This window comes from Podarcis muralis, chromosome 11 (genome assembly GCF_964188315.1).
Source record: "Podarcis muralis chromosome 11, rPodMur119.hap1.1, whole genome shotgun sequence".
Lineage (NCBI taxonomy): Eukaryota > Metazoa > Chordata > Lepidosauria > Squamata > Lacertidae > Podarcis > Podarcis muralis.
Genome location: NC_135665.1, coordinates 11,232,460 through 11,245,946, shown reverse-complemented (window position 1 = coordinate 11,245,946; position 13,487 = coordinate 11,232,460). Strand labels below are relative to the sequence as shown.

At 43.9% G+C, this 13,487-nt stretch overlaps 1 protein-coding gene across 4 annotated transcripts in view; it reads left to right on the top strand.

Moving 5' to 3' along the window:
* Positions 1–13,487, top strand: part of SHC3 (SHC adaptor protein 3) — a 60,063-nt gene that overhangs the window by 37,288 nt on the left and 9,288 nt on the right. For 3 of the 4 annotated variants that reach the window (XM_077936046.1, XM_077936045.1, XM_028748833.2), the window contains 6 exons: positions 601–654; positions 3,248–3,299; positions 6,251–6,377; positions 7,261–7,417; positions 9,918–10,014; positions 11,823–12,017. In XM_077936046.1, coding sequence (XP_077792172.1) covers positions 601–654; positions 3,248–3,299; positions 6,251–6,377; positions 7,261–7,417; positions 9,918–10,014; positions 11,823–12,017 — 682 coding nt within the window. The remainder of the gene's footprint in view (positions 1–600; positions 655–3,247; positions 3,300–6,250; positions 6,378–7,260; positions 7,418–9,917; positions 10,015–11,822; positions 12,018–13,487) is intronic. The other variant, XM_077936047.1, reaches the window with a different exon arrangement.

Sequence of the window (13,487 nt, the reverse complement as noted above, 5' to 3'; positions counted from 1 at the left end):
AGACTCCTTGAACACCCTTCAAAGGAGTTTTGGGGGTCTCCGCGCCCTGGAGACACCCCTATCCCTCAAAATAGCTCGGGTTCTCACCTCACGGTGTAAAACCCTGCTTGCGCTGGGATCGCAGCTGACCGGAAGCACATCAAAGTGCAAGTAGATAAATAGGTACCACTCCAGCGGGAAGGTAAACGGCATTTCCGTGCGCTGCTCTGGTTCGCCAGAAGCAGCTTAGTCATGCTGGCCACATGACCCGGAAGCTGTACGCCAGCTCCCTCGGCCAATAAAGCGAGATGAGCGCCGCAACCCCAGAGTCGGCCATGACCGGACCTAATGGTCAGGGGTCCCTTTACCTTTAAGGTGCTACTGGAAGGAATTTTTTTATTTTGTTTCGACTACAGCAGACTAACACAGCTACCTACCTTTACCTGGAAACTGTAGTTTGCTATAGCTGCATGGAACTGTGTGTCTCTGGGGAGAGGTAAACTACACTTCCCAGAATTCTTTGGGGGAAACCATGTGCTTTAAACAGATGGTGCGAATGTGACTCTGGAAAGTCTGACTGCATCTCACACTCATGCTAATCTTTTCCTGAACCCTTTCCAGATTATAGCAAACCATCATATGCAGTCTATTTCCTTTGCGTCTGGAGTCGATGTGGTAAGCATTTGATTCATTTATTTAGAACCTTTCTCGTTTTGGAACTGATGAAATCATACTGTGGTACTGATGTAAGGGTACTGTGCCGCAACTGATCGCTTAACTTGTTCTGGAAATATCACTAATTAGACCTTTGCCATTAAGTTCTAAGTGAAAGCTCTGGAAATTCAAAACAAGGCATCATCATACAGTTTAACACGAACACTCCTGTGATATATGAAGGTACTCTCAAAGGTGTTACAGTAAAAATGAAATGAAGCCAATATGTTGTGAAAATAACTTCATGATTAAAAAGAAAGAAAAAAGGAAGAAGCCCATATTATCAATAGCATAGCGGTCTGAACACTAAATGACTGTATAATGAGCAATTTCTGCTGTGGGCAGAGGTGTTTCTAGTCTCTACAGTTATTTAGCCTCTATTTGTAACCCAAGCGTCAGCTCCTGAAATGCCACTGCCTACTGAATTTTCGGTACGTGAGTTGCCTAGGGGCAAGCAAGAGATGGGTGGAGGAGAGGCCCAGTTCAAAGGATTGTTGTGACACAGGGCTAAATTTACACATGCATCTCTCACTACGGTGGATCTCAGTTGAACGCATGAACTGTCCCCTTTGAAAAGTTTTGCATGACTTGAAAGCAGGTGGTATCAAAGTTCCACCCAACTATGCTGTGCATTCACAATTGGAGGCAGTAATCATTTTGCCCGGACACTGAGGTCCAGCTCCGAGGGCCTTCTGGCGGTTCCCTCACTGCGAGAAGTGAGGTTACAGGGGTAACCAGGCAGAGGGCCTTCTCGGTAGTGGTGCCTGCCCTGTGGAATGCCCTCCCATCACATGTCAGGGAAATAAACAACTATCTGACTTTTCGAAGACATCTGAAGGCAGCCCTTGTTTAGGGAAGTTTTTAATGTTTGATGTTTTATTCTGTTTTTAATCTGTTGGGAACCACACAGAGTGGCTGGGGAAACCCAGCCTGATGGACGGGGCATATAAACAAACAAACAAACAAATATACAGTGGTACCTTTCGATGCGAACGGGATCTGTTCCGGAGCCCCGTTCGCATCCTGAAGCGAATGTAACACGCGTCTGTGCGTGCTGCGTTTTGCCACTTCCGTGCATGTGTGTGACGTCATTTTGAGCGTCTGCGCATGCGTGAGTGGCGAAGCCTGGAAGTAACGCATGGGTTGCCATGGAGCGCAACCCAAAAATATTCAACAACAACAACAATCTTTATTACGGTCCAGAGACCCAACAAATCGTTACAAAGCAATACACAATTCATACAGCCTACCTCCAGGTTAAACAAGTGTTTTGTTCAGACTATAGGGATCATTGGTTCTTGCAACCACCGATAAAAACTTTGCCATATTCATCCCGAAGTTACTTCAACCCGAGGTATGACTGTATAATGTTGTTGTTGTTGTTACTTTCTGAATACCTGTTGCTGGAAACGACAGACGGGGAGAGCGTTGTTGTATTTGAATCCTGCTTGTGGGTTTGTCACAGGTTGGCCACTGTCAGAACAGGCTGCTGAGCAGGCCGTTGGCCCGATCCACCAGGCTCCCCTTATATTTTTAGCTGTAGTGATCAATCTGTGATTGATCACACAAACATCTTCGCTTATTGATGGTATGACCTTAGCCAGAGTTAGGGAACCTGTCGCCCACCAGATCAGCTCAAGCAGTGTGGCCAATGCTCAGGGATTATGGGAGCGATATTCCAGCAACATTTGCAGGGCCACAGCTCCCCTCCCCCCGACCCTAGTGATGACTCAAATGGGTGAATTATTGTTGCGTTTGTGAGCTGTGCCCATATTCATTTGTAGTTACCTCTCCCTTTTCTTTCTCCTCTGCTCCCCCCCCACTTTTTATAAACTTATATTGTAAATTGAAACTCATCTCTTGCATATTCTCTTACCACAAACTTTGTACTTTTTAGCTTAAATACTGAAGACTTACAAACACACCTCAGTGTGGTACAGATTGTGTTTGGGCACAGAAGAAAAAAAAGAGTTGCAATGTTCCTCAGCAGGAACATGTGGTATTCTCTCGACTAATATCCCATTGATACAACACTCCTGAAATCCCACTCACAATTTACAAAAGCACTTGTGGGGGGCAGATAATACATTTCCCCACTTATAAAAATATTGGCTCATTTCAGATGTAACAACAAAAATGGTTTGTTGCTTTAAGAAAATTGTACCTCCTCAATATACAGCATGCCATTTTAATTGTAATTTGGGTACCTTTCGATAGATACTGAAAAAGATGGCCCAGTTTTTAATGGTATTATAGCCTTTGAATTGATGATTTTATACCAAGGACACGCTCTATTATTTTGCAGGGTTTTCTGTGCAAGAGGTTCTCTGTGCCTTCCTGCCTTAATGTATCTACTCTAGAATCTAATCTCTCTATCTGGATGATATTTATAACACACTCGTCACCATGGTATCCAAGCACAGGCAACCAGTTGCAAACACTCAGATGAAAAGCAGCGCACCTTTGTTGCAGCATAAAATGAAAACTCACATGATATTCATGGTAGATGTTTGTCTCCTTGCCCCCCCCCCATCTCCCCTCCCTCTGCCAACAGGATACAACAGACTATGTCGCCTATGTAGCTAAGGACCCTGTGAATCGCAGAGGTAAAGTACTGCTTAACATTCAATCTCCTCTTCTTTTTGAAAACATACGCTGCTCAGATTCTCATTAAGGCACTGTGTTCTATTGATAATGGCTTCCCTTCCGCTAACGGTATCATGCACCATATTCAAAGTGTATTCTGTTATTTCTTACATTCGCATCCCACATCGCCTCCAAAGAGCTCAGTTGCCAAATCAGATGAGATGTCAGAGCTCTGAGATGGGATTTCCTGTTTCTTAAAATTATGGAAAACAGCAGCTCCAGGGTTTGGAGACTGTGGTGACCAGCCTTTTCTCCTAACTGCCACTTCTACATATGGAAAACACACACAAGCCTTTCTTTCTTTCTTTCTTTCTTTCTTTCTTTCTTTCTTTCTTTCTTTCTTTTGTTAGAACATTTGTTAATTTTCCAATAAAAGACATCCCATTAACATATCAAATCATAATCCAATAAAAAAACTAAAATAAAAAGTCAAATTATCTTCCGAATTGTAATTTTTAATTTTACGACTTCCCACAGTCTGAAGCATGTCCAAATTTCAGTCCTGCCTCTCATCACACACAAGCCTTTCATGGAGCTCCTATTAGTGGGAATGTTCAGGGTGGCAGGAGAGGATATATTGTTTATTAATATCCTTCCTAACTTGCGCTAGCAAGTTCCTTTTCTTAGCAGAGCTATATTCACCTTCTACATTCACAGCAGATAGCTGGTTGCAGGCTCGTGTGAGGCTCTCACTATTGTACGATTCCGTCTGCCTCAGATTGAATTGTACGTTCATGGTAAATTCCCTTGAATCCCTCTTAAAAGAATAAAGACACCACAATCTTATTCAAAGTCAATAAAAGAAGTTTACTTACATCAGTTCACAGTTGGATCCCTGAAGGCAGACTTAGTTACAATATGTACATGTGGATCTACTCCATATGGGGGAATAATCCCAGTGACTGCAGGCTAGCAGTCCAGCAGTTCACACGATGAAAGGAAGATGGAAAAGAGAGAGAATTGCTGCATGACTCGTCCTTTTGTTACCTGGACAGGTTAGGTCACACCCACCTTCTATCACATGCAAAAGGAAGGATGCTCCAGCCAGAAGGAACAGGGAGTTTCAACTGGCTGGACCAAACATTTCCTTGCATGTCCACTCTAGGAAAACAAGGAATGTTGTACTTGACTGCTCCCAGTGGATTACATCCCACACTATTCCCACCTGTTAGAAGAAAACCATGCATAGGCAGGCACAATACTGGAGTAAAATGTTAACTACCCATGACAGTGCTCCCGATCTAAACGGCCCCTTACACAATTTCTGTTTGCCAAAATGTTAAGAGGTGGGATGAACACAGATCTCTATTGTCTTGTCTTGGGGAAGGGCTGTAGTTCAGCAGTAGATAATGGCCACTCGCCACATTTATGGGGGCGGGGCGGGCGACAGTTGTGGCCCCCTTGCGTTTCACGTTCGCCCCGGCAGCTAGAGCATGCTTGCTCTCCAGCTGCTGCTGGGGAATTCCCCTTGACCGGCGATAGCGAGAGGCAGTCTTCCCACCAAAGAGGGCAAATTTCAGTGGGCCAATCGGAGGCCCCACTTGGAGGGTGGTGTCTTGCTGGATGGTTGGCCATTGGCTGTTGCCTTGCCCAACCTGGCAGTGAGGCTAGCTGCATGTGGCTTCCATAGAGAGCAGAAACCTTCCCACCCACCCCTTTTGAATCAATCCATTTCCATTTCAGAAGGTCCCAAGTTCAGAAGACCATACTGAGATAGCCTGACCAATGGTCCAACTTGGTAAAAGGCAACTTCCTACAGTATATTCCTATGTCTAGTTTGGTCCTCAAAGTTGCATTTTGAACCTTATGAAGTAGGTCTGGCAGTGAGTCAATGACTTGGTCAAAGCCATCCACTGGGCTGAGTGGGGATTTGATTTGAACCTCAGTTCCTGCATAGAAATTCACCTGAAAGGCTAGGCAGCTGCTCAGTTTGCAGCCATAAGGTGCCCCACTAAACTCAGGACATTTATATGGTGCTGCGGACAAGGTTTAACTTAAGGAATGTTTCTCAGTTTGAGCAATCTTTTGAGTTGCTAGCTCAGTCACTTCCTCAGAGTTTTTGTGAGACTCTTCTCTTGCAGCTGTATTAACTAGAAGTAATTAATCAGAAAACGCCAAGGAGGAAGAAAATGATTTGTAACCTCCTAGATGATGCGGTTTAGTGAAATATGTAGAGGTTTGCTATAGAAGGTTATAAACTATTAAGTTGGAAGGTGAATGAGCCATTAGTCTACTTCCCCATGAGGGATGGACAGCTTGGTAGCTGTCTTTTAAATTTTGGAGTGGTCTGGAGTAACCAAAAAGAAAAGCCATTTTGGTATCAAAGCAAGAGACCATGGGGACACTCATTTTTTATTTTATTTTTAAGTGTGTGTGTGTGTGTGTGTGTGTGTGTGTGTGTGTGTGTCTTTTAAAAGATTCTCTTATTTTTTAGAAAAAGATAGGGAGGCACAGAGAAGATGCCAGTGATATTTTTAAAAGCAAACTTTTGGGACGCCTGGGGTGGTATACAACTCAGAGCACACCTGTTGAAGTTAATAGGCATTACTAACTTAGGCTCACTAACTTCAGTGGGTCTACTCTGAGTAGGACTGAGTTGAATGCAACCTTGTATGTAGGGGATGGGAAACATCTGTTTTCAAAATAAGTCCCATATATTAGAACTATGGTTTTAAATTTTACTTCTGCCAAATTTTTTGTTTTTTTAAAAAATAGATTGTTTTAAGTTTATCTTTTTTAAGCAAAGGACAAAGGTGTAAAAGTACTTGTATTTAATTTTTAAAAAATATTTAAATATTTTGCTGCAAGCCTGCCAGAGTGGATTACTACTACTGCTACTACTACAGCATTGATTTCTTCAAGCTTCAAGCTTAGACTCTAAAATACCTTTCTTGTTTCCCCGCTCCTTTAGCGTGTCATATCCTGGAGTGCTCTGATGGCCTGGCCCAGGATATTATCAGCAGTATAGGACAAGCATTTGAACTGCGTTTTAAGCAATATTTGCAATGCCCCTCAAAGATCCCGGCTCTTCATGATAGGTGAGCAAGCACAACAGGAGTTTTTATATTTGTGTGGAAGTGCTGTTTCCTTCAACGACCGCTAAAATAAAAGGAGAGTTCATTTGCAGGAGGGAACAACTGGCTGCAGTACTTGACTCACAACAGATTATTGTGACACCTGCCCCATCCAACAGAATAAGGCTTACATCACTGGAACAGCCTCGCTCAACTTGATGTCTTCCAAATCTTGTTGAATGTGGCCATCAGACCCAGCCAGCAGAGTCCAATGGTCAGAGAATGATGGTTGTTTTTCCCCAAAGCTTCTGAGGGGTATCAGGTTGGAGGAGGCTGCTCAGGTAACGAACTCGGGTGCCAGCCTCAAACCCTTGCTCTCTGTAACAGAGAAAGCAATAACAGTGTCCTTTCAGCTGCCCATTGCGAACTTCCGATCGTACCTGCTGAATTGAAGCTCGGTTAAGCAAAACCTCCCTTTGAATTTTCCGCACATCTGCTAAGATCTGATTCAGCAGGTAATATTGGAGTTTTGAAAGGCACAACCACAAAACAACAAGAAAAGCTCTTGGGCCTGGTAGAATTAAATCGGTACACAATACACCAAAATACAGGTCAAGAAAAAGTGTGGAAGACCCCTTACTCCCAGTCTTGGATTGTACTGCAACAAAGTAGTTAATACAAGGGACTATTGTATCTGAGAATATGCTGGTCAACAGGGAACCTATTAAGCCAATTCGAAAGATCCCTCAAACTGTTGGATTATGTCCAAAGGTGAATTCTATAGTTTATATAACAACGGGACTGAATTTGTTAAGGGATATATTTGTCACATTTTAGATGTTGGCAATTAAATAGACAACTGAATAAAAAACTGAAGGAACAAAGTAACAGAGCTTCTTTCTGACAGGATGCAAAGTTTGGATGAACTTTGGATGGAAGAAGATGTTGAGGCAGCAGCAGAGCATCCATATTACAACAACATTCCTAACAAAATACCTCCGACCGGGGGCCTGGTTGATGCAAGGCTCAGAGCCAAGCTCTCCTCTGTGTCAGATCCTACTCAGGTAGGCCAATGAATCCTAGCTTGGTTCTCTTGGGTGTTATTTTAATGGACTGAAAATAGCTGTATAAAGGATAACTTATCATGGATCTTTTAAGCAAAAGGTGTTGGTGCACCAGTTGAAAGAGCCAGTTCATACACCCACTGGGTGGCAGTCCTCCTCACCTCTACCAAAAACATGTGGATGGATATTTAAGGCAGACCCATTACATGGATGCCCATACACACACAGTCCTGATTTGTGCCATCTATTCTTTTTGTCTTTTTAGGGAAATTGGGTCTAGATGTATATAGGCTTCCACCTCACCTGGTCTATGTGTGTTTGAGGAGTGTGCGCCTGATATTTCACCACACGAGGAGCATTGTTGCTCAGCAAGTGTATGAGCAATCTCTACCACAACCCGGGAAGCTCTTCTCTTTGTGTTTAAGGGCTCCTGGTTCCGTTTGGTCAATAACATCCCCCCACTGTTCTCCTTTGTCTGGTGGGAGAGTAGATTAGACTGTCCCCTCATGTCTACCTGAAATGCCTGTCCCATCTCCAAGACCACTGAACATCCACACATGGACGTAATCTTTCGGCAGGATGAATGCGTGAGCAGCACAATTGAGATCTCAGACAAAATCAATGTGATTTGGTCCAACGTGCATTGGATCTTATAAGTGTACTCTGTGGTGAAACATTATGTCTATGTGGGGATGTCTGATATACTGCATACGTTCATATACGGAAGGTGTGCGCTCACTACAGGTAGGAAAGAAATTGCTTGTGATGTGCTACTCCTGCCGTCTATCATGTTGGGTTTCAAACTGCATAGATCACCACGTAGCACTGCAGTCTAGTTTAGATGAGTGGGGAAATAGCAAAGGTTTCACAAATGTAGCTCTGTGGATTCATTCATTTATAAAAATATATCACAGCGGTCTATGACAATAGAAAAACATAAAACCAAACAATAACATAATAAAACATTAAAAAGAAGTTGAAAGCAAAAAGAAATTAAAAGCGACCATCAATAGATCAATGTGGGGAATGTACTCTGAATTGCTTGCATAGATCTGGAGGATTAGAAAAATTTTCACCAGCACGTAAAAGTTGACACAGGAAATGCCTGCCGAATGTCTCTTGCTACCCCCCCTTGAATCTCCAAACTGTTTAAATTCCTATGAGCTTGAGTTCAGGGGATTGATGCAAGAGAGGCTGTTTTAGACGCTTAAAGGTAAAGGGACCCCTGACCATTAGGTCCAGTCGTGGCCGACTCTGGGGTTGCGGTGCTCATCTTGCTTTATTCGCCGAGGGAGCCGGCGTACAGCTTCCGGGTCATGTGGCCAGCATGACTAAGCTGCTTCTGGCAAACCAGAGCAGCGCACGGAAATGCCGTTTACCTTCCCGCTGGAGCGGTACCTATTTATCTACTTGCACTTTGACGTGCTTTCGAACTGCTAGGTTGGCAGGAGCAGGGACCGAGCAACGGGAGCTCACCCTGTCTCAGGGATTCAAACCGCCGATCTTCTGATCGACAAGTCCTAGGCTCTGTGTGTTTAACCCACAGCACCACCTGCGTCCCTTTTAGATGCTTACTGAAGTCTAAACTAAACAACCCACAGACAATTTATCTGTGGGCAACTCTTCCCTCAAACATTAATGCTGCAATGGGTTGTGATTTTCTTTTCCTGCCAGGAATCTTGGACTTTTTGGCAAATCTGCCATGGTGAATATTTGCGTTGCTTTTCATTCATATGGAAGCAACATTCATTGAGTTACTTAAATTTATTGTGATTTATATCTATGCATATATAGTTGTGTGAGATAAGTGAATAGCAGTAGATTTCATATACACGGTTCTTTTCTGTATTCTTCATGTAATCTTGAATGAGCATACATTTACTGAAAAGATGGCAAAGTGGGAAGAAAAGTACTATGATGGGATTTCTTCCTTGGTATTCTACTTTGCATCCCTAAAGTCCTTATTTGCGGGTTCACCCACACTGACCTTTTGCCCCACACTTTCTAGGGGCAAAAGGGACCTATGCGTAGAAATTCAGCACGAAAGAGAGGCTGGATGAGCCCTGCATTGGGAAACAAAGTTTTACACGTAGCCAACATACGATTATAATAATGTTCCAGCATCCCTTCTGCGTCTCTGTGTTTGTAAAAGTTCATTGGAAATCATTAGGCTGTCAAGTTTGTTCCAGGAAAAGGTGATTGAACTGGAGGGGTTCCTTTTATAGATGTAATATACCTACTTTGTCATTTAGAATTACAGGGGTTAATAAAACAGGAAAGGAGTGCAATTTCCCCGAAGGTCATCATTTCTCTCATCCTCCTCCTACGCAAACTCATTCATAAAAGAATGCTCAGTCATAGTGTCATACATGATGAATGAACGAAGACTGGGTTTGGGTAGAATTGCACCTGGACCAATCATATAAAAGACCCACTGAAAATGCATTGCAGTTTTTAAAAGGTAGAGTTTGCATGAAGACTATTTTTACTGCCACCTTAGTCTGCATCCGCAATGGGAAGAGAGCAAACATACTACCAGAGCCAATACGTAAGGGACCTATTTGGCGAAGATCAACAACAGCGACCCAGTAGGCAAGGTAAGCTTTGCTTTGAATGGTTGCACTTTTGCTGCATGAGTTCTAGAGGCAAACAGAAGAATGTGGATTGGTGGAAGTCTTCACGTCATAGGCTTAAATTCTTTTTAATTTTTTAAAATTTATTTGGTTTTTCAGATTAAAATTTTACAGTCATATATTGAACATAAAAGGTAAAGGTAAAGGTACCCCTGCCCGTTCGGTCCAGTCTTGACAGACTCTAGGGTTGTGCGCCCATCTCACTCAAGAGGCCGAGGGCCAGCGCTGTCCGAAGACAGCGTGACAAAGCTGCATCTGGCGAGCCAGCGCAGCACACGGAATGCCGTTTACCTTCCCGCCAGTAAGCGGTCCCTATTTATCTACTTGCACTCGGAGGTGCTTTCGAACTGCTAGGTTGGCAGGCGCTGGGACCGAGCAACGGGAGCGCACCCCGCCGCGGGGATTCGAACTGCCGACCTTTCGATCAGCAAGCCCTAGGCGCTGAGGCTTTTAACAAGATTTCAAGGAATCTCCTGGGCTTCCTTTTGTGGTCCTATTAATAATTTCCTCCTGCATCTTTTATAATGATCCAAATCTTTTACATCTCCATTGTATCCAGAATTCACCATTAAACTACAAGTGATATTCCAATCCAACTAACGATTTTAACTGTTTACAATGCTCCTTAAGATTGTAAATTTATTTCCCCCATTCCTTATTAAAATTTTGGTCTTCCTGATTTATGATTCTTCCGGCCATTTTAGCCACTTCAGCATAGTCCATCAATTTCATCTGCCATTCTTCTCTGGTAGGAACTTTATGGAAAGATCTCTGGGCCAATAACATCCACGCAGCCGTGGTCGCATACATAGATAGTCTTTTCTGCTCCCTTGGGATTTTGGCACCTAGAATTCCTAAAAGGAAGGCTTCATGGGTTTTTTTTAGCAAAGGTTATTTTAAACATTTTTTTCAACTCATTCTATATCATTTCCCAAAATCATTTTACTCGCTTACATTTCCACCACATACAGTATAATAAAAGGTGCCTTCTTTTCCCTTAATTTCCAGCATACTTTTGAGCCTGTTTTAGTCATGGGCTTAAATTCTATGGCTGTTTCTTTTTTTAAAAAAATGTTTATTCCGCCATACAGTGGTGGGAAAGTTGGAGGTGGGTGAGCGAAAGGAGGTGGAGACAAATGCAAAACTAAGCCAACAAACATTCTGGGTGGAATTCAGCATAGCACAAAGGAGATGGTTCTTCCCCCATGGAAGTATTCATAACCCCCCAGAGTAGATTTGGGGGAGACACAGGGGCACTCAGTGGGAGGAGGGGGATAAGCCTTATTGTGGAAGCAGGAATCCTTGCCCCGACTCCCACTGGGTGGTTGAATCCAGCCCTATATATTATATATAGAGAAAATGGCCGTATTGGAAACCTTTGAGGCTTCCTTTTCTTCTGATACATAAGCCATTTCTGTGACCCCCTTAGATGTAATGAGAATATGTCCAGGATGCAATTTATCCCCTTTGTTTGGGCTACGAGAAGTACTTTTATCCCCATAACTTGTGTATTCAAACAGCATTCTAACTCCTGAAATAATTCAGTATATTTCATTAAATGCAGCACGTTATGCCCATCATCAATCTGAACCCACCCATCATTTTGACAAAAAGAACACCATCCACACTCACAAGAAGCCCTGATCCTGCCATAGGCACCCATCTCATTGCACCTCTAGTGTGGAAACAGCCCGAGGCCAAAGGATGCTCTTTTAAATTGCCTTACTGCAAACTGGGACAAAAAAAAAAAAAGGTTGCATTGATTTTTGCAGGCTCTTTGGACATTTACAGCCTGCCGGAAGGAAAATCTAATGTAACCCCACCAGGAGAGGTAGCGGCCTATGTGAATACGCAACACATAAATATGGAAATCCTTCAGGCTCTTCAGGCAGATGCTGAAAACCTCTTTAGTGGAACAACAGAAAGTACCAAAGACAGCAGCCCAGAAAAAGATCTTTTTGACATGAGTAAGTTCCTCCTGAAAATTCTCTAGAAGCCTCTCTTTGAATTTTCCTTGCATCTCAGAACTCAGTATTTTGCCAACAATCATTCAGTTAATAGCTGTAAGGGAGGGGTGTTTCTTTAGCTGTTGTATTAGGCAGGACATGTGGCAACCCTATACAGTGGTGCCCCGCAAGACAAATGCCTCGCAAGACGAAAAACTCGCTAGACGAAAGGGTTTTCCGTTTTTTGAGTCGTTCCGCAAGACGAATTTCCCTATGGGCTTGCTTCGCAAGATGAAACGTCTTGCGAGTTCTTGCGAGTTTGTTTCCTTTTTCTTAAAGCCGCTAAGCCGTTAATAGCTGCTAAGCCGCTAATAGCTGCTAAGCCGCTAATAGCCGTGCTTCGCAAGACGAAAAAACCGCAAGACGAAGAGACTCGCGGAACGGATTAATTTCGTCTTGTGAGGCACCACTGTATAGAAAGGTAAAAAAGGTAAAGGGCCCCTGGATGGTTAAGTCCAGTCAAAGGCAACTATGGGGTTGCGGCACTCATCTTGCTTTCAGGCCGAGGGAGCCGGTGTTTGCCCACAGGCAGCTTTCTGGGTCATGTGACCAGTAGGACTAAACCACTTCTGGCACAACAGAACACCATGACGGAAACCAGATTGCCCGGAAACGCTGTTTACCTTTCTGCCACAGGAGTACCTATTTATCTACTTGCTCTGGTGTGCTTTCGAACTGCTAGGTTGGCAGGAGCTGGGACAGAGCAATGGAGCTCACCCTGTTGCGGGGATTTGAACTGCCAACCTTCTGATCGGCAAGCCCAAAAGGCTCAGTGGTTTAGACCACAGTGCCACTCGCGTTCTATACAGCCCCAAGAGGCTCAGTGGGTTAGATTACAGCTCCACCCGTGTCCTGAATAAAGAAGCACACAATCACTGATAGGTCCACCCGCCATTGTGAGGCTCAAGCAATGAAGATGATGCCTCGCCAGCTGCTGCCATTGGCTGTGGCTTTCTTGTGATGTCACAAAAGCACTTGGCAACTGAGTGGATATAAAGGCAGGCCAAGGGGAAAGCCCTTTTCTACTTCCAGCTGGACACACCTGGCCATGGATGTGACATTCAGCACTGCCCAGGTTTCTTCCACTTGGAGGAGGCAAAGTGGTGAATGGAAGGAGGCAATTTCTGGCAGTGGGATGCTAGGGAGCGATAATAAGGAAAATTTGCTTGTTTGAAGGCTGCTGGTATCTGTGATTAGAAGCTGGTGGACGTCTCATGATGGACCTAACACTAGCTTCTGGCACAATGGGACACCGTGATGGAAACCAGAGCACACAGAAACACCATTTACCTTCCTGCCACCGCGGTACCTGTTTAACTACTTGCCCTGGTGTGCTTTTGAACCGCTAGGTTGGCAGGAACTGGGACAGAGCAATGGGAGCTCGCTCTGTCACTCGAACCACCGACCTTCCGATTGGCAAGCCCAAGAGGC